The 25,047-nt window shown below is 42.9% G+C and overlaps 1 protein-coding gene across 1 annotated transcript in view; it reads right to left on the bottom strand.

Moving 5' to 3' along the window:
• Nucleotides 1–3,037: 3,037 nt before the first annotated feature.
• Nucleotides 3,038–25,047, bottom strand: part of LOC100475310 (mineralocorticoid receptor) — a 154,061-nt gene continuing 132,051 nt past the window's right edge. The window contains exon 7 of the mRNA XM_034661736.1: nt 3,038–4,199. Within this exon, the coding sequence (XP_034517627.1) occupies nt 4,044–4,199 (156 nt within the window). The 3' untranslated portion in view covers nt 3,038–4,043. The remainder of the gene's footprint in view (nt 4,200–25,047) is intronic.

Genomic DNA, 25,047 nt, shown 5'->3' with positions numbered 1-25,047 from the left:
ATGCGGGGCTCGATCCCAGAACGCCAGGATCATGCCCTGAGCCAAAGACAGACGCTTAATGACTGAGCCACCCAGGCGCCCCATCCTTGGACCATGCTAACCATTCTGATCATATTCTAGTCTTCTCTTCTCCAGTGTTGTTTGGGAACCACTGTTTGATTTCCAAGAAAACGGATGCACTAACAAACAATTGGATGACTTGAAATTAAAGTGCCAGAGATACTCGTAATCAAGTCATTTTAGTCTGTGTACACTTGCAGTTTATAAAAAGTATGTTAGCGCTGACTTTAACATTGAGGGGCATTCAACATACAGAAGCAAACAAACCCCTAATTATATATGCATCGCTATGCATAATTTCTACTGCTCTGGCGTACAGTGGCTGGCTGTCTCCCTGGCAGAGACTTCGTTCTTAGCTAATGATTCCTCAATGTGCAGCTGGATTTTTTGCGTCTGAGAGCACTTTTAGAAATTCTTAGAAATAGAGTCACCCTTGTCCCAAGAACGAGTCTGCTCTAGTCATAAAGGACATGCACTTTAAGGGTGCACAACGGTGTGGCCTCCTGCCAGTCTCAGAGGGCTCACAGCCTAAGATGGCTTTTATTTAAAGCTAGGGGCTCTCGGCGAAAAGCCTTGCCCCTTAATAGGTCAAATTCCATAAACTAACTAACTTTGAGAAAAAATTAACTGCATTTATAGATGTTTTAGAAACTAATTTGTGCACCCAACTCTAAAGTTTAAAACATTCCACCCCATTCCGTGTTTAATGGCCATGTTGTGTTCCAGAAATCTATTATGTTAAAATGAAGTTGAATTTGTTTAATGCTCAACTGGTCTTCTCTTTCTGGAAACAAATAGTTTAAATGATCACCAGTTAAATGACACATTAAAAATGTACTTGAGTTTATCTTCACATGTTTTCTAGTTTTAAGATGAGCTGATAATTATTTCCTGCTCTCCTGTGGTCCATATTAGTGAGTGAAATCAAGGGGAGCAGAGTGTGAGAAGCCTTAGAGCCAGTGGGGAGCGGAGTCTCTCGTCGGCCCAAGAGGACCCAGGGTGAAGGAGCAAGAGAGGACTGTGTGGAGGAAGAACTCTGGAGTCAGAAGGGGCATCTGGTCTACTCAGGTCAGTCTCAAAGCCTGACAAATGATCAAGCTTCCCTGCGGCTGTAGAGAGAAAGGAGGCAATGTGCACACAGCGTTCAGCAGCTATGTGGCGGGCAGTTCTTGTTAAACTGTTACAGGTTGTTTTAGCGACCTGCATTATTATTAGCAGTAAGAAACAAGGCATCAAATTAGTCCCAAAAGAGTATAATTAACATGTGGCTAAAGGGGGCTCGAACGCGGGGGAAAATGTTAGTCACTCTGTCTTGGATGTAGACAGAAGCGCATGTTCTCAAGAGGCAGAGGGCCACAAAGTCCGGGTGTTCCCACAGACAGCCAAATGAAATGCTTCCAAAACAACAGGTGATTAAAGTAAAGGATTTATTGTAATCTGCTTACAGTCCTTTGCAAAGACAGACATATGTTTTTGCATAAAGATATAAATTGCTTCATTTTAAACTAATTTAGTGTTTTTTAATTATATGAAGAAGTTTTGGTGAAATATGAATTGTACCAAACCAAGATTTTTAAGAGCAATATGGTACAAAAATAAGAGCAGACAATTTGGACTGGGACAGGCATTCAACAGTGAATTTAGAATATGGCTTTGCTGTTTAATCAAGCAAAGTTACCTGGAGACACATAAAGAGCCAGTAACTTTGTTAATACAAAAAGCTGATGCAGACTGTCTCGATCCCAAACCTGGTTACGCTGAAATTCCAATTTCATAAAACGTAAGTCTGAGCTAAAAGCTGCTCTCGTAAGCCATTTCTTTTCTAGAAACTCCCAGTCTGCATGCTGTGTATTTATCACCTTCCAAGTGTGGCTTTCATATTGCTGTGCAAGTTGACTGTATTTAAAGATCTGCCTATAAATTAAATTACTGAAATTGCAAATTATGTAAGAAAAACTCCTCCCTCTGAACGCAGCTTTCACAGGTTCCCCCTTGCATAAGGCAGGTGTCTTCTGAAAGACAAGGTAATGTTGCCTGCATGGTGAACCCTGGAGAAAAGTGTGGATCCCAACGCTGCCTTCTCCTGGCCTTGGGCTTCTCCAGCGACAGCTTGTAGGTTCTGGAAAATAATGCGATTTCACTGAGTACCTGATGATTATCATCATCACTTTTAAAAGATTAATTTGGCCTCTAGTCAAAGTCGTTTATTTAGTGCAATCATATTGTTAAGTTTCCCCAAAGATAGATAGATAGATAGGTTTGTGATTTGGGGCAAGAGAAAAGCCATAAATTGCATCAGTGCCAAACAGATTAATGAATTAAAAATTTTAGTGCCACTGTCTTGCTTATATGATCTGTAGTTTTTTTTTTCCAAAACTGTTTATGTATAAAATTTTTAAAACCTACCTTTTAAAAATCTAAAAACCCTCTAATTATCGTGCGGTCTCCACGCCATTCTGACTGAACTGTGCCGAAATGCATCTTCCCAGTGCGTCCCGCAACAGCCTACGTGCCCCCATGACCAGTTCCGGGAGTGCAAAACCCTTTCTGAGATCAGAAGTGAACATGGCACCTTCTACAGATGTAAAGTGCACCTGGCATTGCCTTCCCAAAAGAGAGAATGCGATTTTTTAAAACAGGATGAGACTGTGCTCTCTGGGCCATCGCATTCCCAGCCCCGCGCTCCTGGAGCAGACTCCGCTTCACAAGGAACGCAGAAGAGGCCGCTCCCCTAGAGCTGCAGCCCTCCCAGGACCTTGGCTCACATCTGTGTTGTCAAATGACACCTTTGAGGAGCTGCAGACACCACAGCACATCGCTCCCCAACGGACGCAGGATGGAGCAGAAGCTGGAGAACGTGCTCGAATCCCACGAACACCCCCCAGCGGGAGACCAAAGACAAAACAAAAGTACAGAAAAAGTAGAAAGGCTTAAAGACAACCAAAGAGGTTTAAGTGTGGTTATTTACAACAGAGACTGTAAAATGGTAAATCAGATATGAAGCTAAAAAAGGCACAGCTTTCCCTTTCTTAAATACACTGTAAACGGTTCATTATGCATGCAGAACATTTCACTTTACAAAAAAAATTTTTACCTTGTTTAGACAAAGATAGTACTTAAATAGTCTCCAGCAAAATAGAATTCTTTCAAAAATACTTTCCCCTTCATCCTATCAACCATTAAAGTTTTGTTTTTTTTTTTTTTTGTTTGTTTTATGTGTCTCATTTACAAAAGTTCCTTACACCTTAGTTCAGGTCCTTCACAATTTATACATACAGTAATGTACAGCACAGCAAAAGACTGCAAAAAATTATTTGTAAAGCCAACACAATAGATACTAGAAATTGAAACCAAGGCATTTAACATCTTATCCATTCTAATTAAATAATAAATGGACGCTAAGGGTGTGTATACCAGTGTTGCAGAAGACCGTGGGCGGACAGGAACCCCCGAGGGGCTGCTGTTCCCCTCCACGTGCTCTGTTACTACACAACAGGAATCTGTATATATTTTTTCTTTTTTTGTGTTTTTTAAATAACAAAAGAATATTAATGCCCCATATTGACTATACGTTTTATGTGCAACCAAGGGTAAGCTCTAAAAAGTTCGTTAGTCCTTGAACCCTTTTAAAACAAGCGAACGATACCAGAAACTACATGGCATAGTTAAAACTTCCATCTGTTAAAATATCAAAATCAGAGAGTTATTGACTAGATATGGCTTTTCATCCAGAGGAACAGGAACGTGTTTCTAAGCGCTGGGGATCGGAGAGGGAAGAGTCCTTCCGACTGCTCAGGTCTTGCCAAATCCATGTCACACTGCTTTCCCGGCTCCAAACCCTTGACGTGATTTTAAACTTGAGAAACTGGTGAACAAATAGGAATCAACCATCACATGTTAAAAATCAGATTTCTTGGGTCCTTCGTGGGTGTAGAACAGCATGGGAAACTTAAGGCAAAGCTCTCCTGGTGAGACGTCCTCTGTCACTTCCTGTGAAAGTAAAGGGGCTTGGCGTTCCCGGACTCCACCTTTGGCAGCTGGTCGCTGATGATCTCCACCAGCATTGCGGGGAACTCCACTTTCAGCGCCTGGGACTCTCGGAAGGTGTAGAAGCAGAATTCCAGCAAGTCGCTCACCAGCTGCAACACAGACGGGACATGACATTGAGGCCTCCTTTCCGTCCCTGCTCCCTGCCGTGTCCTAACTCTGGCGTGAGCTCGAGCAGCCTTCAGAAATCCGACCAGGGAAGCACGTCTGTGACGCTGCCTGATTTGGCTAAGTCGTCTGTTTTGGGTGGGGGGGAAAAGGGTGCTCACATCACCTGTCATGGAGGTGCCTTTCATGCAAAACAGATTCGGCCAAGAGCTGAGTAACTATCGAATACTGACTCTACCAGCGGCAACGGGGTCAGAGTTTGGAGTGGCTGGGACGCGGAATTGCTCTCACCAAATTCTCACTTGTAAATGTGTGAATTCGGCGGGGTAGGCATGTACGTGTATCTTTGGGCACTGGCGATGGGCCTGCCCCAGGGCCTGCCTGGCAGAGGCCCAGGACAGTGGGGGGCAGGACACCAAACCTTTGCTGTCATGTGTCCTACTGCCTCTAGTTCCGGGTGGGCCCTGCCACCTTCTTCCCTCCTTCAGCTTCTCACCCTGAACTGTGGCCACCCCCAGCTCTATTAAGGTATAACTGATACGTAACATTGTGTAAGGTGTCCAGTGGGTTGATTAGATACTTATGTGACATAATAAAGGTGTTAATCATTTTGCAATATATAATTCCTGTTTCTTTTTCTGTGGTGAGGCTATTTAAGGTCTACTCAGCAACTTTCAAGTACAAAATACAGTAGTAACTATAATTACCATGCTGTACATTCCATCCCCAGAACTTATGCTCTCAGCACTGGAAGTTTGGGTCCTTTGACCAGCATCTCCTCCTTTCCCCCATCCCCTGGTTACCACCATTCTACTGTTTCTGTGAGTTTGGGCTTTTAGATTTCATGTATGAGTGATATTGTACAGGATTATAATCTTTCCTGACTTCACTTAGCATACTGCCCTCAAGTTCCATCCATGTTATCACCAACATGGCGGGACTTCCATATTTCTCATGGCTGAAAAATATTCCAGTGTGTGTGTGTACTTCTTATCCATTCTCAACCACTTTCTATTTCAGCCTGATGGAGAGAGAGAGTACAAGCAGCAAGGACAACCTCTCGGACTGATTGGTGGCCCAAGGACATTTTCCATCCTCCTGGGACCTGAACCACTCCCAATTCTGTAAGTTAACAAAAAGACCCATCCAGGAATGCAGTATACCATTAACTGCACACCCCGCTGTAGGAAAAAATGAGTTTTGGTCATTTCTCACTGTATTAAAGGAGACAATATACATACCATAAAATCACTCTAGTCTTAAAATGATTCTGGTGAAAATACATCTGTAACTTTCCCTCAAAAAAAATTTTTTTAACTAATTAGCAACCTTAAGGACAGTAAATAACTGCATTAGGTAAAGGCCTTTAACAACAAACCAGAAATCAAAAAAATGTCATCAGGAAAAATAGCTGGTGCTTCTGTTTGTGCCTGTGTGAGCCCACAGGCTGAAGAGGGACGTTTCCCTAAGGAGGTTTCAAGGATTGAGAACTTAAGAAGTGTTCTTCACGCGTGAAACGTTGGGGCCAAACAAGGTGGAAAACAGCACAAGCCACTGTCCACTCTGGGCACGTTCACACTTCCGAGCTTGCCTTGTGAATGCTGTCTGTTTCTACATCTGTCAAGTGGGGTATGTCTGCCTCACAGGGTTGTGTAGGAGGACTGGATGAGTGACTGGGACAGAGGATGCCAGTTCTCAATCAAGGTGTGGAGAAGTATTGCTGGTAAAACCCTTCTGATTTCGTCTTCCCGAGTGGTCCCAAACGCCTTCAAACATAAAACATCATTTTTCTCTATGGGACACAGTTTGTAAAGTCTGTTCTGGGTCGTCTTTGTGTAATTTGGTGTCCTTGGGGCTCCCCTTCTATAAATTGAGGGACAGGAGAATTTTGTGTTACACCTTTCCAGGAGAGAGGTTCTTAGAACTGATTGAGAAAGCAAATTTATTTATTTATTTATTTTAAAAAATTTCACAGCTAGTGGCCGTGAAAGCTAAAAGCCATGCTGGGCCCCACTCTCTGGCTGTGGTGCCACAAATGAGTTGGTGGTTTCGACGGCAGGGCACACCTTTCAGTGGGCGATGGCAGAGCTCTACGCACCAGCTGCAGGCACACAGAACCAAGTTTACATTCACTCTGATCTCTCCCCCTCCTTGTCCCCAAGGGCCCTCAGTGTGGGGTACCTGCAGGGCTGTAGAAGAGGATGGTTTTTCCTTTTAAAAATTGTTAACCTCCGGGACGCCTGGGTGGCTCAGTTGGTTAAGCGGAGGCCTTCGGCTCAGGTTATGATCCCAGGACCCTGGGACTGAGTCCCTCATTGGGCTCCTTGCTCAGCAGGGAGCCTGCTTCTCCCTCTGCCTGCTGCTCCCCCTCTCTGACAAATAAAAATCTTTAAAAAAAAAAGTGAACCTCCATATAAAATTATACCAAAAAAATAAAAAACCTAGGAATCAAATCAACCAAGGAGGTGGAAAGCCTATATTCTGAAAACTATAAAACACTGATGAAAAAAGTGAAGACGGCCCAAACAAATGGGAAGATATTTCATGCTCATGGATTGGAAGAACAAATATTGTTAAAATGTCTATACTACCCAAAGCCATCTATAGATTTAATGCAATCCCTATCAAAATACCAATGGCATTTTTCACAGAACTATAATAATCCTAAAATTTGTGTGGAACCACAAAAGACCCCAAGTAGCCAAAGCAATCCTGAAAAAGAACAAAGCTGGAGGCATCACAATTTTGAATTTCAAGATATACTACAAAGCTTTAATAATCAAAACAGTATGCTCCTGGCACAAAAACAGACACATAGCTCAATGGAATAAAGAGCCCAGAAATAAACCACGCTAATATGGTCAATTAACCTGTAAAAAGGAGGCAAGAATAACGGAACCACAGTCTGTTCAATAAGTGGTGCTGGGAAAACTGGACCACCTTCTTCTATAGACAAAAATGAACTCAAAATGGATTTAAGACCTAAATGTAGGACCTGAAAACTCCTAGAAGACACAGGCAGTAATCTCTTTGACACTGGCCTTCACAACATTTTTCTAGCTATGTCTCCTAAGGCAAGGGAAACAACGCAAAAGTAGACTCTTGGGACTACATCAAAACAAAGAGCTTTCACACAGAGAAGGAAACTATCAACAAAACTAAAAGACAACCTGTTGAATATTTGCAAATGATAGATTGGATAATGGCGTAATATCCAAAATACATAAAGAACTCTGACAACACCCCCCCAAAACCAAATAACCCAATTTAAAAAGGAGCATAAGACCCGAATAAACATTTCTTCAAAGAAGACATCCAGACGGCCAACAGACACGTGAGAAGATGCCCAGCATCCCTGATCATCAGGGAAATGCAGATCAAAACACAGTGAGCTGTCACCTCACACCTGTCAGAACAGAATGGCTAGAATCTAAAAGACAAGAAATAACAAGTGGTGAGGATTCGAAAAAAGAACCCTCCTGCACTGCTGGTGGGAACGCAAACTGGAGCAGCCACCGTGGAGAACAGTATGGAGATTCATCAAAAAAGTTTAAAAACAGAAATGCCATATGATCTAGCACTTCCATTACTGGGTATTTACCTCCCCCAAATGAAAGCACTAATTCAAAAAGATATATTCACTCCTATGTTTTTTGCAGCATTATTTATTTACAATAGCCAAGATATGGAAGCAACCCAAGTGTCCACCGACTGATGAATGGATAAAGAAGATGTGTGTGGGGGGGTGTACACACACAATGGAATATCAGCCACAAAAAAAGGACTAAGATCTGGCCATTTGCAACAACATGGATGGACCCAGAGAGTATTATGCTAAGTGAAATAAGCCAGTCAGAGAAAGACAGCTACCATTCTGACTTCACTCCTATGTGGAATCTAAAGAACAAAGAGCAGAAACAGAACCATAAATACAGACAACCAGTGGCTGCCAGAGGGGAGGGAGGTGGAGAGATGGGCAAAATGAAGAGGGGTGGGGTACAGGCTTCCAGCTATGGGATGAAGTCATGGGGATGAAAGGTGCAGCACAGAGAGTACAGTCCACAGAGCGCTGTAGGGTGACAGATGGGAGCTGCAGACCTGCTGAGTCACTATGTTGCACACCTGAAACTAATGTTAATATTGTGTGTCAACTATACCTAAATAAAATTTTAACCTGAGGGGTACATCTCGGTTTCTAGGCAACATCAACCCCCACTCTGCTTGGCTGCCACATCTTGTACTTCTGTGGGGTTGGCCCTAATTCACGTCCAGAGATGAAGGCTCCCTGTCCTTGGGCCGCAGGGCGCTGAGGGAGGGCGGAGGTCCTTATCCACAACTCATCCTCTGGGTCTATCCACCCAATTCTGGAGCACCTGCTCTGGGCCAGGAGCTGGGAAACCATGACAAACCCAACAAAGCCTTGTTCTCAGGGTACCTACGTTCTGCTCTACTGAGAGGAAGCAATGAACACAGTCAGGTGCCAACAGCACAAGAAGGGACAGGGACAGAGGAGGTGCTATTTTCAGAAGGGTGGTCAGAGCGACGATGTGGCTCTGGCTTACGAGCTGAAGGAGATGGAGCGGAGCTGTACAGCTGTCGGGGCACGTGTGGGGTCACTCAGAGGGTTCAGTGCGGCGCCTGTCACCTGTCACCTGACCAGCTGGCGTCTGACACAAGTTACCCGGCAGGGCTAGGGCCACTTAGGGTTTATGTTTGTAAACATGCCAGTTCATGCACGTGAGGAGAGAGAAGAAGCAGAGTAAATCAGGTCTTGAGCAAGAGGCGGCACACACAGGAGCACCAGTGGGAGCCTGTGCGTGGGGACAGGTCCCAGGCCTGCTCATGGCCTCTGCACCAACCTTTAACACCTCCATGAGCGTCACCTAGGAGGGCTGAGGAGAGAGACAAGAGCCAAGGGCTCAGCTGTGTTCCCTGACAGGTTGGCTGAGTTCAGGTGTCCCAGACTCTACTCACTAACATGCATATTAACCTGGGGCTGGCGTCTCACACCCACCTCTGCTCCATGTTCCACAGACTGAGAAAGCAGTTCCTTTCCGGTCATGAGCAGACACCCCGGGCTGCTGTTTACAGTAAATGCCTTGGCTGGCTGCAGAGGGACGAGGGCTTTCCTGGGGCATGTATGGTAGGCCTGGCAGCCTGGGACCGGACATTTGGCCCTGTGAACACCTGGGGATGAGGGACTCCATCACCACCAACCACTCTCAGGAAAGGGCTCACTCCTGTTGAGGTGGCCAAGATGCCGACAGGCTGGGAGCCCAGGGGGCACTCAAGCAGCTACCAGAAAGTGCTGGCTGCTTCAGGTGTCTGCCTGGCCCACCCTTCCCTGGGACAAGGCTGAAAACCTCTGCAGGCCTCAACCCCGTGGCTGGTGAGGCGAAGGATTATTTAGGAGAACCAAAGCCAGGTAGCCCTGGTCACTGGGCAGGGAGAATAGGGGCTACTCTGGTCCAGGATGCAGGTTCTGCCCACCGAGGACCCTTGCACTGCCCTCACCAGCCTTGGCTTGCTGTAGCCAGTGGCTTAGGGCCTTCGGGACCAGACGCACAGATCGCTGGCCCTTCGCACATGTCTGAGGTGGGCTGCTGCCGCACGAGGGCACCACACGGGTCAGAAAACACGAGACACAGGAAGGGTGAAGCTGCAGGTGCTCAGGGCATGAGGAAGCAGGGACCAGGCTCTGGCAGCAGAGCAAGGGTCACATACTGAACAACTAGGTGGGCAGGGATGTTGAGCAGTCAGAATGGACACCGGTTCACGAGCCAAACTGCCGTGTCACCGCGAAGCGTCTAACGGTCGTGCTGTTCACATACGCAGGCATCCCCTAAGGTGTCACCCGGGTGCAGTGCAGGGGTGTGCACCGAGGAAGACGGCAGGCGGGGCCCCTGCCCGAGCCCAGAGGAGCCAGGCAACAAGGGTACAAACAAGTACCGTGCCTGTGCCCCAGACACCGTGCACTGTCCCAGGTAGAGCGTGTTGGTGGGGGTGGGACAGGCCAGTCATCGCTTGGAAGGCGGCGCTGGGTGGTGGCTGCGTATCTCTAATGAACAGTTTCCAGTCTGAACGCCAAACCACTATTCCCACTACGAAGCCAGAGCGCAGTTCACCACTGCCTGCTAGCATTCTGGCGCACCATGGGGGCGGGGGAGGGCAGACCTTCTCCAAAGCCACCTTTAAAATGAAATTATTTAGGCACAGCTCTGCCTGGATGGCTCACTGACCTTCAGAGAGAATTCAGCAGTTCCCTGGGCTATTCACCTGGCACGATTTCTCAGAGGTGTCACTCTCTCTTTTCCAATGAGATGAGCGCTGGCTGCTTCTGCTTGTTTCCTGGACCCCCCCACTCCCTACAGTCACCCCTGCCCCAGCCTACCTGGAGCCCCAGCCTGAAGGAACCTTCCTCTGCACCCAACTCACAGATGCCACCTTTTGTCTAAGTTGTAAATTAGCAATGGAGCCAGGGGGCACCACCTTCTCTTTTTCCCCATGGTTTGCATCTCTTCTTGCTGTAACTTTTCCCATTTGTAGGTCCCTAAGCAGCCTGCAAGCACCCTGGAGGCAGGAGCCACCCACCTACTCAGCCCCATAGCATCCAGAAGAGGCCCCCCTCCCATGACTTCTGTGCAGCCTGGGTGAAGGGCTGAGGGCTACAGGGACCAGAGCTCCTATTGCTGGGGTCTTGCTCTTGTTTCTCTGACTAGTCCAAACTCTTAAGTACTCAGAATTAACTTATTTCAACAGTGTTTCTTTAGGGCAGTGTGTTGCTAGTTTTAATCAATGCAGCAAAACAAAAACTGGGTAATTTAGATGGGTATCTTCATTTTAGTGGCACTAAGCAGATAATGCAGAACTCAATACATAAAGCTAAACTCTTTCATTAGTACTCAAAACTGCCCCCTTTCATCTTTCCCTGTGATTCTGGGCAACTCGTTTATGCTGGGTTTTATAATGTGACTTCACACGTATGCCACGCCATGGGTGCTATGAACCCCAATCACTGCTCACTGGGGTTAGAGGTGTGGGGAGGGGAGTCACAGCTAAAGAGATGGGAGCTCTACTACCCTGTTGGCCCATCAGCACGAATGCGATAACTGCAATGAGACAAAAGACCAGACGCCTTAATATTGATCCCCACCAGCCTTTCCTGGTAAATACCAGGCTAGAGGGAGAGCCAAGAACCCTCATTGTAATCAGAAATGAATCTCACATTATTAGGAATCAGAGAAAGTCCTGTGCACAGACTCTTCTTTCTGCTCAAAATCTGTTGGATCACAGAAGTTTAGCTAGATGCCCGGCATGATTTCTCCCACCTGAAAGGCCACAGTGATCAGGGTGGCAGAGGAGCCTGGCAAGGTCTCAAGGCAACTGATGGCACTTTATTTGCACCAAACATGAGCCATAAGGCTCCAGGAGTGCCCTATCCCCCACCAAGTCATCGCCAGCGGCATGGCCGCTCCTACCACAAGCAACGAATGGCCTCTCAGGGCACCATGCAGGGAGGGTCTGGCACCCTGTTCTAAGGTCACACAGTCACTAGGTGGTGACGGGAACACTTGAGTGATAACAGCCTCTCTGAATTAGGGTCCCACATATTTTCAACAGCATGTTCATTTCTTGTAAGTTATCTGCTGACTCCAGAACATTCCTCCCAATTAGGATCCAGAACATTCCCCCCAATTAGGATTTCTAGCCTGAAATGAGCCTGGGGGAGAGGGGATGTTAAAGAATTTTAGCCAGCTATATTAACAGAGTTACCTGCAAAAGATACACAGCTTCAACTCTAAATGCTGTGACACTAATAGAAATGGCCAGCAACCGTTTACTCCAGGTATTCCTGCAACAGCTTTGTGAATACTGGAAAAGGCTGCTCAGTGACTGTATAAGGAGTCTGGCCTTCATTCCAAACCCCAAGCTCCACCTAGCACAAGTCAGCATAGAAGACAGCTGCACAAGCACAGGTGGGCACCCTGTGGCAATGCAGGGCTGTTTCTCTCTGCCTGGTGATGCCTCAGTGAAACATGATGGTAACAGGGTACAAGAGTAGCAATAGCAACCCAAATTTAGTAGCATTAGCTTCTATACCCAGAAGACAATATAACCTTTAACAATGCAGTTATACTACTATTTACTTGTGGATTCCCTTTGAAAACCCAAGCCCCACAATGCCACTACTCTGCTGAGTACTCTTGGAGGGCCTGCCTACTGGCTGCATTTGGGAGCAGTCCTGAAGGCCTCTAGATGTGACAAAGAGAGAGAGGATCCAGAAGATACCATTAAGGGGTGACATCAGCACACAGTGGTGGAAGGCATTCCTTCTTTTTGTCACTCTTTTTCAATGAAGAATTAGTCATCTACCCACGGACAAAAGGGCCTTTGTGGGAGCTGCAGGATCTGGCACCACATGCCAGGGAACCCAGGAGGAGTCTGGCTCACCTGTGCATCTGGTTATGGGCACAGGCTGTGGAACCAGTGGGGCAGTAACCCTACCCCAACCTCTCTTGCCATAGTCAGGAAAAACCTAAAGAGTGCTGACCTGGACTGATACCCACAGACAACAGAGAAACTGCCAAAGCTTAGCCCTTACAAAGAGAGATTCCAGCATGCTAATGGAGCAACTTTTGGACACAGCAGAGATGGTAAAAAGAACTTTACCAATGCTGTTCTCACCCCCCCAAAGCAACACTGCACTGGGGTGAACTAGCAGGTGGTAGTGATCTCTCTCATAGAGGAAAAGAAGAGCAGTGAGTGAGTGTCCAGCTACCCCCGTGGTGTGGAATGCTGCTGGAGAGAAACCTGTTTCTCTCCAGCAGCACCTACAGAACTTAGGTAGGGTCTACATGACTGGGAGGAAAGAGGAGATAAGAGTACCAAAGGACATTAAAGGGACCCAGGGCCTGCTGACTGTACTCAGAGGGAAGTCCACTCATGAGCCCCTGGGAGTACTACACCTGAAGATCTTCCCATGGGGCCTGTGGGCAACTCTAATGCCCCAAGGGCTATACCTCCCTCCACTCTTACGGGTGGCTACTTGTGCACACTCCCAAGTGTGGTGGCAGGAGCAAGCACCTTACTAGTGTGCTCAAAAAACAGGCCGGAGTCTGTGGACAAGGGAGAAACCACAATCTTGAGCTATAGCACCGTCTTCTGGAAAATAAAAGAAAGGTTTCCAAATAGCCAGCCTGGTGAGTTTTAGGAACCAAAGATGTAAAAGCTTAAGAATTTTGCCACAAGAGGGAGCAAGAAGAGTGGAACAGGTGTACCCATACAAAGGCAGAGAAAACCCTAGATGGAAATAGCACTAATGAACAAAATACCCAACTTGAAAGTAACAATCAAAGATTTAAGGAGGTGGCTGCTACTTCAAATGTGAAAGCAGCCATGCAAAACTACAAAGAACAGGAAAAATCAAGGAAACATGTCATTACCAAAAAATAATAATTCTCCAATAACAGAGCTCAAAGGCAAGGGGTTTTGGATAAAAAATTCAAAATCAGTGTTGAAGAAACTCAATGAGCTACCAGAAAACTCTAAAGATAGTTGAAATCTCTCTCTCTCTCTCACACACACACAAATGTTCAAGATGAGATATTACCAAAGAGACAGAAATCATAAAAAGGAACCAAGCAGAAATTCTGGAGCTGAAGAAATCAATAAATGAAATGAAAAATGTAACAGAGTAGGGCAAATGGAAGACAGAATAAGTGAGTTAGAAGATAGAATTTTGAAATAACCAAGTTAGAGGAGAACAAAGACAAAAGAATGCAAAGCTGTGAAGAAAGGCTACATGATCTAATCTAAGGGATTTCATCAAAACAACATATATTAGAATAATTATGATTCCAAAAAGAAAAAAGAGGAGAAGGGGACAGAAAGTTTATTTAAAGAAATAATAGCTGAGAAGTTCCCAAATGTGCAGAGAGAACTGGACATCTAAGTTCACAGAGTTACTGAAGATCACCCTGTTATCTCAATGCAAAAAGACCTTCTTCAAGACACATTATAATGAAACTATAAAAAAAAATTAAAGATTAAAGAATTCTAAAAGTATCCAGGGTAAAAATATTGTAACCTACAAAGGAACCACCATTAGGCTGTCAGATTTCTCAACAGAAACACTACAGGCCAGATGAGAAGGGAATGACATATTCATGGTATTGAAAGAAAAAAAATTGTCAGCCAACAGTACTATATCCAGCATAGTTATCCTTCAGATATGAAGGGGAAATAAAGACTTTCCTAGACAAACAAAAGCTGAAGGAGTTCTTCGCCACTAACCCTGCTTTGTAAGAAATGCTGAAAGTTCTTCAGGCTAAAATAAACTGATAATAATCAGCAACATGAAAATACACAAAAGTATAAACACTGGTAAAGGTAAATAGACTTCAGATGGTATGTTACAGTACAGTATAAATGTCAAAGGAAAAAAGTACTAAAAATAATTAGAGCTACTATAATTTTATGTTATATAAATATACAAGATAAAAAGAGGTAAATAATGACATTAGAACTATACAAGGGGGAGTAAAGGGTGAAGCATTTATAGACAACTGAAGTTAAGTTGCTGTTAGCTTAAAATGACCTGTTTTATCTATGAGATGTCTTATGTACGCCTCATAGTAACCACAAAGCAAAAACCTAGAGTAGATGCACCACAGATAGAAAAGGGGGAAGCAGAACATACTACCACAGATAATCATTAATTTACCAAGTTAGGCAGAAATAGAAATGCAAATACCAAATAATCAGAGAACAGTAAGATGGCATTATAAGATCTTACATAGCAATAAGAATTCTAAATGTAAATGGATTGAATTAACCAATCAGAAGGCATAGTGGCTGGATGAATAGAAAATGACACAATTATATGCTGCCTACAAGAGACTCACTTTGGCTTTAAGGACACACATAAGCACAGAGTGAAGAGATAGAAAAAGATATTCCATGCCAGTGAAAAATCAAAATAAAGTAAGGGTAGCTATACTTACATTAGACAAAACAGACTTGAAGCCAAAATGGTAACAAGAGACGAATGTCAATATATAATGATAAAGGGGTCAATTCATCAAGAAGATATAACAGTCATACACACATACACACCCAATATTGGAACACCTAAATAATGAAGGAAGAAACAGACAACAATACAGTAATAGTAGGGGAGTTCTAATACTCCAATTTCAGCAATAGACAGATCATCTAGACAAAAAACCAACAAGTAAACGTTGGGCTTAAGTCATACATTAGGCCAAATGGATCTAACAAAGATTTGTAGAATATTCCATCCAACAGAAGAATACACATTTTTCTCACATGCACGTGGAACATTCTTCAGGATAGGCCACATGACAGAACACAAGTCAAGTCTTGTGAATTTAAGATGACTGAAATCATACCAAGTATTCTTTCTATGATGGTATGAAACCAGAACAACAAGAGGAAAGCTAAAATATGTGAAAAGCTACAAGTACATGAAAAATAAATAACATACTTTTGAACAACCAATGGGTCAAAGAAGAAATCAAAAGGAAATAAAATATTTCAAAACAAATGAAAACAAAACACAATGTACCAAAACCTATGGGATGCTGCTAAATCAGTTCTGAGAGGGAAGTTTATGGTAATAAATGCATATATTAAGATAAAGGGATCTCAAACAACCTCACTCTATATCTTCTTTTTCTAGAAAAAGAAGAACAAACTAAGCCCCAAGTCAGCAAGAGGAAATAAATAACAAAGATTAGCATGGAAATAAGTGAAATAGAGACCAGAAAAATAATAGAAAAAAATATCAGTGAAACTAAAAGCTGGTTTTTCAAAAAGATAAAATCAACAAACCTCTAGCTAGACTAAAAGGACAAAAAGAGGACTCAAATAAATAAAATCAGAAATGGAAGCGGTGACATTACAAGTGATACTACGGAAATACAAAGGATCATAAAAAACTACTATGAATAAATTATATACTAGCAAATTGGATAATCTGGAAGAAATGATAAATTCTTGGAAACCTACAACCTGCCAGGAATGAATGAGAAAGAAACAGAAAATATGAATAGACCAATATTACATAAGGTGCTTTAATCAGTAATTAAAAGGCTCCAAACACTGAAAACTCCAGGAACAAATGTCTTCACTGATGAATTCTGCCAGACATTTAAAGAATTAATGTCAACATGTCTTAACCCTCCTCAAGCTCTTCCATACTGAAGAAGAAGGAACACTTCTAAACTCATTTTATGAGAGCATTACCCTGATACTAAAGCCCGATAAGGACACTACAAGAAAACTATAGACTAATATCCCTAATGCATATAGATACAAAATTCTCAACAAGATTAAAGCAAGCTTAATTCAGCAATGCATTAAAAGGATTGCACACCATGACCAAGTGGGATTTATTCTAGGAATGCAAGGATAGTTCAATATACATGCATCGATAGATGATATACTACATTAATAGAAAAATAAAAATCATGACCATTTAACTAGCTGCAGAATAAGCATTTGACAAAATACAACACACTTTCATGATAAAACCCTCAACAAATTGGTTATATAAGGAATATACCTCAACATAATAAAGGCCACATATGATAAATCCACAGCTAACATATTCAATAATGAAAAACTGAAAGCTTTTCCCATAAGATGAGGAATAAGACGATAATGTCCTCTCTTATTCAACATAGTACTGAAAGTCCTGGCTATAGCAATTAGGAGAGACAAAGAAATAAAAGGCATCCAAATCCGAGAAAAGAAGTAAAATTGTTATTTGCAGATGATATGATCTTGTATAGAGAAAACCCTAAAGACTCAACCACAAACCGAATCAATGATTTCAGTAAAGTTGCAGGAGATAAAAATCAACGTATAGAAATTAGTTGCATTTCTACACACTAACAACAAAACATTTGAAAAAAATAAACAAAACTTTCCCATTCACGATAGCATTCAAACAATAAAATAATTAGGACTGAATTTAACCAAGGAAATGAAAGATCTGTACAATGAAAACTGTAAGACATTGATGAAAGTAACTGAAGAAGATACAAATGGAAAGATATCCTGTGTCCATGGGTCAGAAGACTCAACATTATTAAAATGTCCTTACTACTCAAAGCCATTTCTAGATTCAACACAATTGCTATCAAAATCTTAACAGCATTTTTTAAACTTTAAAAAAATCCCCAAATTTGTATGAATCTGTAAGATTTTGAATAGCCAAAGCAATCATGAGAAAGAAGAAATCTGGAAGTGTTATACTTCCTGATTTCAAACTATACTACAGAACTACATAGAAATTTAAATATATGGCTGTTATAAAAATAGACACAGAACAATGGAACAGGGACCTCAGAAGTAAACCCCAACATTAACAGTCAACTAGTATTTGGAAAGGAAGCCAAGGACACTCAATAGGGAAAGGATGGTCTCTATAATAAATGGTGTTGAGAAAACTGGACCACTATCCTACACCATACACAAAAGTTAACTTGAAATGGATTGAAGACTTAAACATACAACCTGATACCATAAAAGTCCTAGGAAAAAAACACAGGAAAGAAGCTCCCTGATGTTAGTCTTGGCGATGCACAAACAACAAAAGCAAAACTCAACAAGTGGGACTACATAAAACTGAAAAGTTTCTGCATAGCAAAGGAAAGAACTGAAAAAAGAGAAAAGGTAATCTACTGAATGGGAGAAAAATATTTACAAACCATATACCAGAGAAGGGGTTACTATCCAAAATATATATAAAGAACTCATCCATCTCAATAACAAAAAACCAACCCAATTAAAACAAAACTAAAAACAAAAGCTAAAAACACACAAAAAAAACATGAGCAGAGGAACTAACAGACATTTTTCCAAAGACATCCAAATGGTCAACAGGTATATGAAAAGATGCTCAGCATCACTGAATATCAGGAATATGCAAATCAAAACCACAATGAAATAATACCACACACACCTGTGAGAATGGCTGTCATCAAGAAGGCAAGAGATAACAAGTGTTGGCGAGGCTATGAAGAAAAGGGACCACTTGTACCTGTTGGTGGGAATGCGAAGCTGTTCAGCCACTATGGTAAATAGGATAGAGGTGCCTCATAACATTAAAAATGTAGCTACCATATGATCCATCAACTCTACTCCTGGGTATATAATCCAAAGGAAATGAAAATAGGATATGGAAGAGATATCTGCACCCCCATGTGCATTGCAGCATTTTTCACAATAGCTAAGATATCAAAACAACCTGTGTCTGTCAATGGATGGGCAGATATAGAAGATGTGTGATCTATCCATCCATCTATCTATCTATCTATATAGATATGTGTGTGTGTGTGTGTGTGGTGTGTATATACACACAGAGGGATATTATTCAACCATTAAAAAGGAGGAGATCTTGCCATTGGTAATAACACAGACGGCCTATAAGGGCTTATGCTAAGTGAAACAAGGCAGACAGAGAAAGACAAATGCCATATTATCTCACTTATATGTAGAATCTAAAAAAGCCAAACTTGATGGCAACTTAGGAAGATCCTGAATTCACCTCCTCTCATGGACACACCAAAGTCTACATCTACATATACAGCAATTCCTCCTGAAGAACTGGCTGATTGAGCAGCTTTTGCACAATAAAGCACTGGAGGGACACACAGAGAATGGCAGGAGAGATGGAGACATGGTAGTAATGGGAACCCCACCCTCAATGTGGTAACCTACAGTAGGGAGGGAAATCACAGATGGGCCACGTACAGATTCACCTGACCTGGGGCACAGCAAAATACCATCAGTTTAAAGGGCAACTAGAATGCAAGTGAAGAAAACCCATTTACTAACCTTGAGTGTTTGCCAAATGGTGGGGGAATTTCTGTAACTCTCTGGGTGGTGGGGGGGTCAATGGTGCTGGCAAGATCCTTTCCACCTTGACAGCACAGCTAGGAACAGGGAGTAGGTGCTCTAGCCAGCCTGCTGCCTCATCAAGCCCTGAGCCTCTAGCCCACACCAGCTCTAGCCACTCCATCAAGGCTGCCCCAGAATGGCACATACTGGGAAACCTGTCGCCTACATCTGCTTCGGCTCCAGCCATCCCACAAGGGTAGGTCTGGCACCCTGCCAGGGTCTCCCCTGTCCAAAATACCCTGGTCCATGCCCACCCCAGCTCAAGCCATCCACCAGGGTGACCCTGGCATGGAGCAACCTGGGACCTCCTGGTCCACGTCCACTTCATCCACATCCCAGTTGTCCAGCGCCAGCCCCGGCATCAAGCACTCACCTCATTGCCAGCTATCCCTCCAGGGTGCTCCCTGTGCAGAGGATCCTGGCTCATACCCACTTCAGCTCCAGCCATCCTGCTAGCATGTCTCTGGTGTGGAGCACCCCAGGATCCCCCAGCCTGCACTGACTACAGCTCCAGCTGTCTCGCCAAGGTGGCCCAGGAACAAAGCAGCCTGGGACACCGCCAGGCTATGTAAGCCTACTTTAGCTCTAGCCACCCTGCCAGGATACCCCCAGAGCACCCTGGGACCTGCCAGCCTGGGCCAGCTCCAGCTCCAGCCAGTCAGCCTAAGATGCCAGGCATACATGGTCTACACAGGGGAAATTCCTATTCAAGGCCACTCCTCCAAGACTGGGGGAGGTAGCTGTTTCACCTAATAAACAAAGAAAGTCAAACAAAATGAGACAGAGGAATGTGCCCCAAACTAAAGAATAAGACAAAACTTCAAAAAAAAGAACTAAATGAAACAGAGATAACCAATCTACCTGATAAACAGTTCAAAGTAATGGTCATAAAGATGCTCACCGGGCTTGAAGCAAGAGTGAATGAACTTAGTGAGAACTTCAACACAGATAGAAAATTAAACAAAAAAACAAAAAAACAAACAAAAAACAATCAACCAACCAGAGTTGAAGAATACAATGACTTAAATGAAAAATACACTAGAGGGAATCAACAGCAGATCAGAAGAACAGATCAGCATCTGGAAGACAGGGTAATGGAGAACACCCAAGTTGAACAGGAAAAAAAAAAAGAAAGGATAGGTTACGGGACCTCTGGAACAACATCAAGCATACTAACATTAGCATTATAGAGATTCCAGAAGGAAGAAAGGGAAGGGGGCAGAAAGCTTATTTGAAGAAATAATAGTTGAGAACTGCCCTAATCTGGAGAAGGAAACAGATATCCAGGTCTAGGAAGCACAGACAGCACCAAATAAGATGAACTCAAAGAAGCCCACACCAAGATACATAATTAAAATGGCAAAAATTGGGGCACCTGGTGGCTCAGTTTGTTGAGCATCTGACTTTTGATTTCAGCTCAGGTCATAATCTCTAGGTCCTAAGATCAAGCTTCGTGTTGGGTTCTGTGCTCGGTGGGGAATCTGCTTGAGGATTCTCAATATCTCTGGGCTTGCACGTGCTCTCTCTCTCCAATAAATAAATAAATCTTTAAAAAAATAGCAAAAGTTAAAGATGGAATCTTAAAAGGAACAAGAGAAAGGCAACTAGTGACATACCAAGGAAATCCTATAAGGCCATCAGCAGATTTTGTAGCAGAAACTTTACAGGTCAGAAGGGAGTGGCCTGATACATTCGAAGTACTGAAAGGAAAATAACCAAAAGTACTATACCCAGCAAGATTATCATTCAGAGTTAATGAAGTGAAAAAGAGTTTCTCAGAAAAACAAAAGTTAAAGGAGTTCTTCACCACTAAACCGATGTTAAAGGGACACCTTAAAGCAGAAAAGGAAAGGCTGTAAGTAGAAGAAAATTATGAAAGGAAAAAATTTCATTGGTAAAAGCAAACATATAGTAATAATAGTAGATCACTTATAAAGCCAGTATGAAGGTTTAAAGAAAAAAGTAGTAAATCAATTATATTGAAAAATTCAATTAAGGGATTCACAAGATAAAAAAATGTAAAATACGACATCTGATACATAAAGTATGGGGGGAGGAGTAAAAATGTAGTGCTTTTAGAATGTGTTCAAACTAAAGCAACCATCAACCTAACACAGACTGCTGTATAATTGGGATGTTATATATGAACCTCACAGTAACCACAAACCTATAATAGATACACAAAAATAAAGAGAAAGGAATATAAACTTAACACTACGGGAAGTCATCAATCACAAGGGAAGAGAGCAAGAGAAGAAAAAAGGAACAGAGAACTACAAAAACAAAACAAGCCCAACTCATAAAAACAGAGAACTGAATGGTGGTTACCAGAGGGTGGGAGAATAGAGGGGATGTCTGAGGCTACAAAATTGCAACCAGTAAGTAAGTGCTGGAGATCTAATGCACTAATTCATTTGTGTCCCTGAAGCATGAGACAAGGCTCAGCGGGGCTGCTTGCTCTCATGCTAGCTCTGCCTGCAAATTCTAGGTAAGGGGACCCCCTTGCCACGAGGATGGCCAAAGCCGGGGCTCCAGGCCAGGATGGGCACCTCTGGCTTTGCCTCCAGAGAGGTCTGCCTGAAGAAGTGAGAGAGGCAGGGTTGTCCCATGTGGCCTCACAGGGATCGTTCCAGAGTCTCGGCTGGTGCCGGTGTGGGCATTCTGCGCCTGACCCGGTGCCCAGGAGGAAGGGGCTGGCTTCTGAGGTGGGAAGTAGAAGCTCCCCCACATCTTATGAAAAACCAAGAGCATTTCTGAAACTCTGTTATCTGAGGCTACTTTTTAATTTGTCTTCATTACCATTTTTATATTAAATTCACTAGTAATCCTTGATGTCTGGTCAGTGATGAATATTAAATCTTCCAAATATGTTGTCTGGATGCTTTGCTATGCAAGATGGGTTCAATTTCCTTCCAAGTTTTTTTGTACTTAAATTTATTTAATTTCCAGCCTGTTTAAGTTTCCTTGTGTTACAAGCCTCCTTCTGGATCGCAGCTCCGCCTTCTTGTGAATAAGGTCTATTGTACATGTGAAAAACACAAAGAAAAATGACACAATGGAAACAGAAAGTAGAGCTTAAAGATAAAGGGATAATTAGAACATTGCCGAACAAAGGGAATCTAAGGGAAGTGTTGTGTTTGAAATGCACTGGCATGTTACTGTATATAGAAGTATGAACTTTTCTTAATTTTGTTTTCAATATTTCCTAGATCCTTCTTGCCAAGGTACACTGTACTGAGCAATGTAAAAATCTAAACCAACTCACGGTGGTAAGTTACCAACTTTAATATCAGGTTAACTCAACATTAAGCAGTTAAAATCATCACTTCAATTTCTGAAGGAAAAGGAATGCTAAGCAACAAGGGGCAGACCCCGCTGGGAAGGGGCAGCCTCTTTTGACCCAACTAAGGACACTTGAGACCAAGGGGTCTCATCTATTCCCCTGCTCCACTGAATGAATCAGGGTTGGCAAACTATGGTCTACAGGCCAAATCTGGCCTAATAACCATTTCGATATGTTTTTTCATTTGGTTTTTTATACTTTGAAAAAATTGAAAAAAATCAAAAGAAGAGTATTTTGTGACATGCGAAAATTATATAAATAGCAATTTCACTATTTTTACTAGAACACAGCCAGGCTTATTCCCTTACATACTATCTATGGCTGTTCTCCTGCCACAATGGCAGAGCCAGGTAGTTACAGCAAGACTGTGGGGCTCACAACGCTTACAGTATTTACCATCTGGCCCTTTACGGAAAAAGCTTGCCAGTCCTGGACTGGAAGGCATGCCAGGGATTTAGTAACAGTTTATGGGAGAACAGGTTTTGGTTGGTTGTTAAAATATATAAATCAAGTATAAGATGTCCCCTGATTTCAGAAATATTGAAACGTGGGGAAAAAAAAGTCTGTGAACTAAGTGATATGGTTGGTAGCTAGAACTGGCTTTCTAAGTATGATACAGATTCTCTGAGCCTTCCGGAAATGCTTTCCAAAGAATCCTTGTACATCATCATCTAGTGTAAAGGCTTCAGAATTTGTCATTCGAATGGAGAACAACTATCACCCTTGTCTTCCATTTCTGGCTGTTCTTTCAGGAGTCATTTCCCTTTGAGCCCAGAGTCCCTGTAGGTTACATACATTTACAGTTGTTGTTATGCATGGCAGTTCCATTCTATTATGTCATGGAGAACAGAATTAGCAGATACTGAACCCTTGTTCCTAGCGAAAATACAGGGTTAGGTTTCCATGAATTGCTGGTCACACTGTCAGCAATCAATACACAACCTTGTTTTATGTGTTTCTGTTTTGAGACGTCTTCTTTAATGTATATTGCTGATTCTTTAACATTGAACTCATGGCCAACAGCACCGTAACTCATGCCTGAATGAAGTTTACTGAACACAATTATCTTCTCCATAACGCACATCATAGCCTTCTTTCTGCTTGGGAACATGAGACAGTGCATGAGCACTAAATTTGGGTACCACTGTGAACAGCAGGATCACCAACAAAAATGCAAAAACTGTGTCACTAAACAGATCCTGAAAAGGACACTTACTATATGAGAGCTGGAACAAGGCGGCAGAACATCACCTTGTTTGACCTTAGTTGGGAACACACGCATTTTTACTGCTTGGCGCACATACGTGAATGACTACAAAAGGGCCATATTGATTCTGGGGTTACAAATACATCTTAGCCAGTAGGAGGATTTCTAAATACAGAATCTGCAAATTATGAGAACTGTATGTGAAACCATAGTCACTTTCTAGTTCCTTTAACCATGACCTTGATAAACAAAATTGATCAACCAGCATCTTCTGGGTCTTTGCAAATCTCATTTAAAATGATCTGCCCTAGGGGCGCCTGGGTGGCACAGCAGTTAGGCGTCTGCCTTCAGCTCAGGGCGTGATCCTAGAGTTATGGGATCGAGCCCCACATCAGGCTCCTCCGCTATGAGCCTGCTTCTTCCTCTCCCATTCCCCCTGCTTGTGTTCTCTCTCTCGCTGGCTGTCTCTATCTCTGTCAAATAAATAAATAAAATCTTTAAAAAAATAAAATAAAATAAAATGATCTGCCCTAGTCTAAAACAGCCCTGATAAAACATTCCTCTTTTCTACGGCTTAATGACATCTCTCTCCCTTCTGAAATTTCTCCTCTCTTTCTTTTTGTGTCAAGTGAGGCCTGAGCTGTTCAAGGCTCCTTTTCTGTGTATGGATGAGTCTCTTATTTCCTTCAATTCTCCTACCCTGCTTCACTTAGTTTTCTGCCTTCATATCCTCTGCTGCCTCCTTTCAAAGATGCGTCTGCTCGTGCACTGCAAGCTGCAAAATGCTCTCCACACTCATCATCGCACCTCTGCCCAACACCAGCTTAGATGGGTGACACTGTGCCCAGGACAGGCGGCATTAGTTGGGGGGCTCCTTGTTCAAAGTTTGCTACAGATTTCAAGATGGTGAGAGCAAAACATGAAGCCAAGACTGGGACCCTTCTATGTGTGGGCCCCTGAAGAACCCTAACCTACCAGGGGCAACAGAGCTAACCAGGTACAGGGCTGGCTCTGTGCTGATGTGTCCCACACGTGCTTCCTTTCCTCCCGTGCCCCTGCCTTCTGGAAATGCTTCACTTAAGAACCTGGGAAGGTGTACTTAATCAGTCTCTGTTTTAATTTTTTTCTCTGTACAAAGGTAAAAAAAAAAAAAAAAGAGTAAATATTTTTATTCCCTTTTTATAGAGAAAGGAATTAAGATGAGGTGATTAAGTGTAAACAGTAGTATTTACTCATCCTTGCCTCACGGAGTTATTAGGAGGATTTAATGACAGGACTTAAGAAAGAAAGGCACTAGGTAAATCCCAGGTATTATATAGTTATTTTATATTGTAAGAAGAGGGATTTAGGCTGC

Source organism: Ailuropoda melanoleuca, chromosome 5, assembly GCF_002007445.2.
Source record: "Ailuropoda melanoleuca isolate Jingjing chromosome 5, ASM200744v2, whole genome shotgun sequence".
Taxonomy (NCBI): domain Eukaryota; kingdom Metazoa; phylum Chordata; class Mammalia; order Carnivora; family Ursidae; genus Ailuropoda; species Ailuropoda melanoleuca.
The sequence above is the reverse complement of the archived record's forward strand: the minus strand, read 5'-3'. Positions and strand labels throughout refer to the sequence as shown.